This window comes from Dendrobates tinctorius, unplaced genomic scaffold (assembly GCF_039654945.1).
Source record: "Dendrobates tinctorius isolate UK_male_01 unplaced genomic scaffold, ASM3965494v1 ptg000030l, whole genome shotgun sequence".
Lineage (NCBI taxonomy): Eukaryota > Metazoa > Chordata > Amphibia > Anura > Dendrobatidae > Dendrobates > Dendrobates tinctorius.
Window position 1 is genome coordinate 56,542,109 of NW_027361698.1, and position 4,707 is coordinate 56,546,815.

At 40.5% G+C, this 4,707-nt stretch overlaps 1 protein-coding gene across 1 annotated transcript; it reads right to left on the reverse strand.

Annotated features, from left to right (window-relative positions):
• Positions 1-728: 728 nt before the first annotated feature.
• LOC141086086 (uncharacterized) lies at positions 729-2,069 on the reverse strand. The gene is made up of 2 exons (XM_073571780.1): positions 1,597-2,069; positions 729-1,047 (listed from the first exon to the last, which is right to left on the reverse strand). Exons 1-2 carry the CDS (start codon positions 2,025-2,027, stop codon positions 729-731), a joined length of 750 nt encoding a protein of 249 aa, XP_073427881.1. The 5' UTR covers positions 2,028-2,069.
• Between the last annotated feature and the right edge of the window lie 2,638 nt (positions 2,070-4,707).

Here is a 4,707-nt window from a genome sequence, read left to right on the forward strand (position 1 = left end):
ATCACTTCATGACACCAGGCCAGGGAATGGTAGAAGTTGTAAACCTTTCTCATCTCTCCAGTCTGCATGCAAGAGTGGAGATAGTACAACCAAAATATTTAACATGACATGGTCAGTTATCAACCAGAGTGAAGGATGCTAACATTTATTAATAAACATATTTATACCATTTGGTCCTGCCATGCTACACGACCCACATCGGTTACGAAGAAATCCGCAAATTTGTCCCTCATTTGGGCAACTTCCACTGAAGACCGAAGAGGGTGCTGATTATAATCAGGCAAAGGGTTGGCAGCAGGTTCGTCCATATCAAAGTTCGGTGGCTCCTTTGCCATTACAAAGTTGTGCAGAACCACACATGCCTTCACAACCTCGTCCACAGTTTCCATTTTCAGGTTGATGGCGGTGCTAAGAATTCTCCATCTGCCCACTAAAATGCCAAAGGCGCACTCTACAGTCCGGCGTGCCCTTGTCAGCCTGTAATTGAAAATTTTCTTGGTGTGGTCCAAGGCACGGCTGGAGTATGGCTTTAGCAGGTTCTGGCACATCTGAAATGCCTCATCCCCAACTAAAACAAATGGCAGTGGTGGAGCATCAGTTTGGGGAAGAGGCTGTGCCTGTGGAAAATTAAAATGGTTGCTGTACAACCTCCGGCCCATATTGGAGTTCTTGAAAGTGTGCGAGTCGTTGCTCCTTCCGAAAGCCCCAATGTCCACCGCCACAAACTGTCAGTCAGCATCCGCTATCACCATAAGGACTGTGGAAAAGTACTTCTTATAATTGAAGAACTCGGAGCCACTTCTTGCTGGTTTCGTGATTCGGATGTGCTTCCCATCCACGGCTCCTAGGCAGTTTGGAAAATTGCAGAGTTCCCAAAATTTTTCAGCTATTTGAAGCCACTTTTCGGTGGTGGGTAAGGGCAGATACTCCAGACAGAGAACTTCACACAGAGCCCTGCAGGTGTCGGCAACTATCCCGGATAAAGTGGAGATTCCCAGCCGGTACTGGAAATGCAGGGATGACAGACTCTCTCCAGTTGCCAGGAACCTGTCAATAAAAAAAAAAAAAAAAAAAAAAAAATTATATTTCTGTCTAGGGTATAAATAAAAACCCTGGAAATCAAAAGTACATGGGATATCTGTTTTGCATGATTTTTAAATAAAATATAGCAGAAAAACATTTTGCAAAGAATTTTGATTAGTAAATGAGAAAATCCAATGAGAAAAAAAAATTAGGGAAAAAAAAAGGTTCACTAAAAATGAATCAACAAAATATTACCCCCAAAAAAACCAAACATTTTTTAAAAATCCAAATTAATTTAGGCACAACATTACACTCCATAAGGTGACGAGCAGTTTCAGTAAAAATGATGCAAAAAATTATTAACCAAAACCAAAAATGTTAAAAAAAATAATTAATAAAAAAACCCAAACAATTTAGGCACAACATTACATACCATAAGGTGCCGAACAGTTTCTCTAAAAATGATGCAAAAAAAATATTACCCAAAAAAAATTTTTTATAAAAAAAAAAAAAAAACACCAAAAATTTAAAAAAAAAATAAAAATAAATAAATTTAGGCAAAAAATTACATACCGTAAGGTGACCAGGAGCCTTTCTTCCGGAGGAATGGCACGCCGAAGCTGAGTGTCCCGCCTCCGGATGATGCCTTCGACCATACCCAGCAAGTCCATGAAGCTCTCCTGGGACATCCGGATATAGTCTCCAAATTTCTGCGGGTTGACCTGGAGCTCGGTGTACAGCGTGTGATACGCTCCACGGCTTTCCCGGACTTCTATTATCGGATGCCTCCAAAAGCGACGCCGCTGCCATCTCTGGTGTCTCTCCCTCTCCCGCTGGCAAGCAAAGGCATACGCCTGAGACATCGCGATGTCAAGATCAAGCTTGAAACGGAAATTATCCATACGCATATCCATCATATCCACTGGCAAAGCAGCAAAATGTGAGGAATTCTGCTGTACAAGGTCTATATAAAGACACTCCCACTGTTGTCCCATTTGTCCCATTGGTGAACTCTCTCTTGTTTGTTAAAAACAGTTTTTGACATATCACACCTAAAAACGCATGCGCGTGAAAAACGCATGCGCAAGCCAAAAACGCATGAAAAACGCAAGCAACACTGCGGTTTTTTAACGCATCAGCGTTCGCTTGCCGTAAAAAAAACGCAGCGTTGCTTGCATTTTTCATGCGTTTTTCATGCGTTTTTCTTGCGCACGATGCGCTGCGCAAAAAAGCGCCAATGTGAAACTAGCCTAAGAAATGGATGACTACAAAAGCTTTTGTTCACTTTTAGAGATCACAGAAATATTCACAGACCATGTAACACTGTATGTCTGAGAAATGGAGACCTACAAAATTTTAAAAGCTTTTTAGCTGGTTTACAGATCACAGAAATATTCACAGATCATGTAGCACTGTATGCTTGAGAAATGGAGGGCTACAAATTAAAAAAAAAGTAAATATTCACTTCTACAGATCACAGAAATTTACTGCTCAATACAGAATAATCTGTGGCTGAGAAATGAAGCCACTGAAAATGTTTCAACAATTTTTAGGTGGGTTATATAACGCAAAAAATGAACCTAAAGCACATACTACTTGATGGATCAGAATATGTTACATTTTTCCAGCATGCACAAAAAACTGCAGCTACATATTTGCCAACAGACTGCACAAATCAACTGCATAATCCCTGTCTACAAACTGGATTCTGTCACTTTTCCTGCTCCTGTGACTCTCTCTCCCTCTTTAGGCTAAATGCAAATTGTACGTACTTTCAACAATAACCCCATTTAAGGGCTGTTAGTATGATGGCTCAGCTTCAGCACCAGTATCAACACTACAGGCCTCTGATTTGTTATACTGTGCACAAAGGCCTTGACAAGCACTCTCTCCCTCCAATGCAAAGTGTCATAGAGCTGTGCAATGGTGTCAGTGCGCTGAGACAGGTGGTGACTGTCCTTTTATAACCTCTTACAAGGTTCCACGGCCAGTCAATCACAGTAAGACCCCAACAAAGATGGCTACAACATTACAGTGACTCACAGTCAATCCTCACATGCTTATTGGCTGTGCAACAGGTGTTAAAAATTTGGGGATTCGAGTTTGAACTCAAGTAACAAGCACATTCAAGCACCATGATAAATGAGTGATAACCGAGTATCATCGAACACGTTCGCTCATCCCTAGTGAATAACTTTTACCTTCAAAAGAACATCACAGCATTAATTGTTCTAGATACAATTGCAGAAATGTTTTGAACGGAGTCTACAGGGATGTTGTTCCAAAGGTTTTAGAGAACTAACCAAAATCTAATGTAGATATAGAGTTGCACTTCTGTCTTTTAATGTACTCTAAGTAATGCCAGACAGACTGGATGATTTTAAGGTGAAGGCTCTGTGGAGAGCATGATATAATAATTTCTTCCTGGACTCCTTGTTTATTTTACACTGAAGATATCTCCTACATGATCTGTGAATATTTCTGTGATCTGTAAACCAGCTAAAAAGCTTTTAAAATTTTGTAGGTCTCCATTTCTCAGACATACAGTGTTACATGGTCTGTGAACATTTCTGTGATCTCTAAAAGTGAACAAAAGCTTTTGTAGTCATCCATTTCTTAGACATACAGTGTTTTTTTGCTCTGTGAATATTTATGAGTTCTGCAAAAGTGATAAAAAGCTTTTAAAAATTTTGTAGGCCTTCATTTCTCAGATATGCAGTGTTTAGTGGTATATAAATATTTCTATGGTCTCTAAAAGTGTACAAAAGCTTTCATAGCCCTTCATTTCTCAGACATGCAGTGCTATTTACTTTGTGAACATTTATATGATCTGTAAAAGTGATAAAAAGCTTAAAAAAAATTTGTAGGCCTTCATTTCTCAGACATACAGTGTTACTTTGTCTGTGAATATTTCTGTAATCTCTAAAAGTGAACAAAGCTATTAAAAAATTTGTAGGCTTCCATTTCTCAGACATACAGAGCTATGTGGTCTGTGAACATTTATTTAATCTATAAAAGTTAAGAAAAGCTTTTAAAAATTTTGTAGGCCTCCATTTCTCAGACATACAGTGTTACATGGTTTGGGAACATTTCTGTTATATGTAAAACTACTAACTTTTCTTAAATTTTGCAAGCCTCCATTTCTCAGGCATACAGTCTTACTTTCTCAAAAGATTTTAAAAACTGTGAAACACGGGGGTGGCAGCATCATGTTGTGGGGTTGTTTTGCTGCAGGAGGATCTAGTGCATTTCACAAAATAGATGGCATTGGAGCGCCCTGCAGGGCCTTAGGTTACTTGGTATAGGGCCCGTTAACTTCCACGGGAGATGTCACGGTGACGCCACCCATGGTGTTCGGCAAGGAATAGCCAACGCTGCGGTTTTGGTCCTCTGGGGCAGATGGTGATGCAGCAAAGAATGGTTCAGCTCCTCACGGGTAGAGTGGGGGCCCCAGGGCAAAGATATTTGAGTAATGGTTCAGATGGCGATGAATGTTGGGGTGCAGAGAAATAAGAGAAGGACACAGAAAGGTGCTGGTTTCTCTACCTTTTACTTGCAAGTCGTTGCAATTCGAGGTACCACATACAGGTGATGAATTGAGTCCGGCTCGTCTGGAGGCATTCAGGGCATTCACCCTGCCAGGTGGGGTTTAGGACCTTCCTTCTGCGCTTTGCTTTCGGGTCC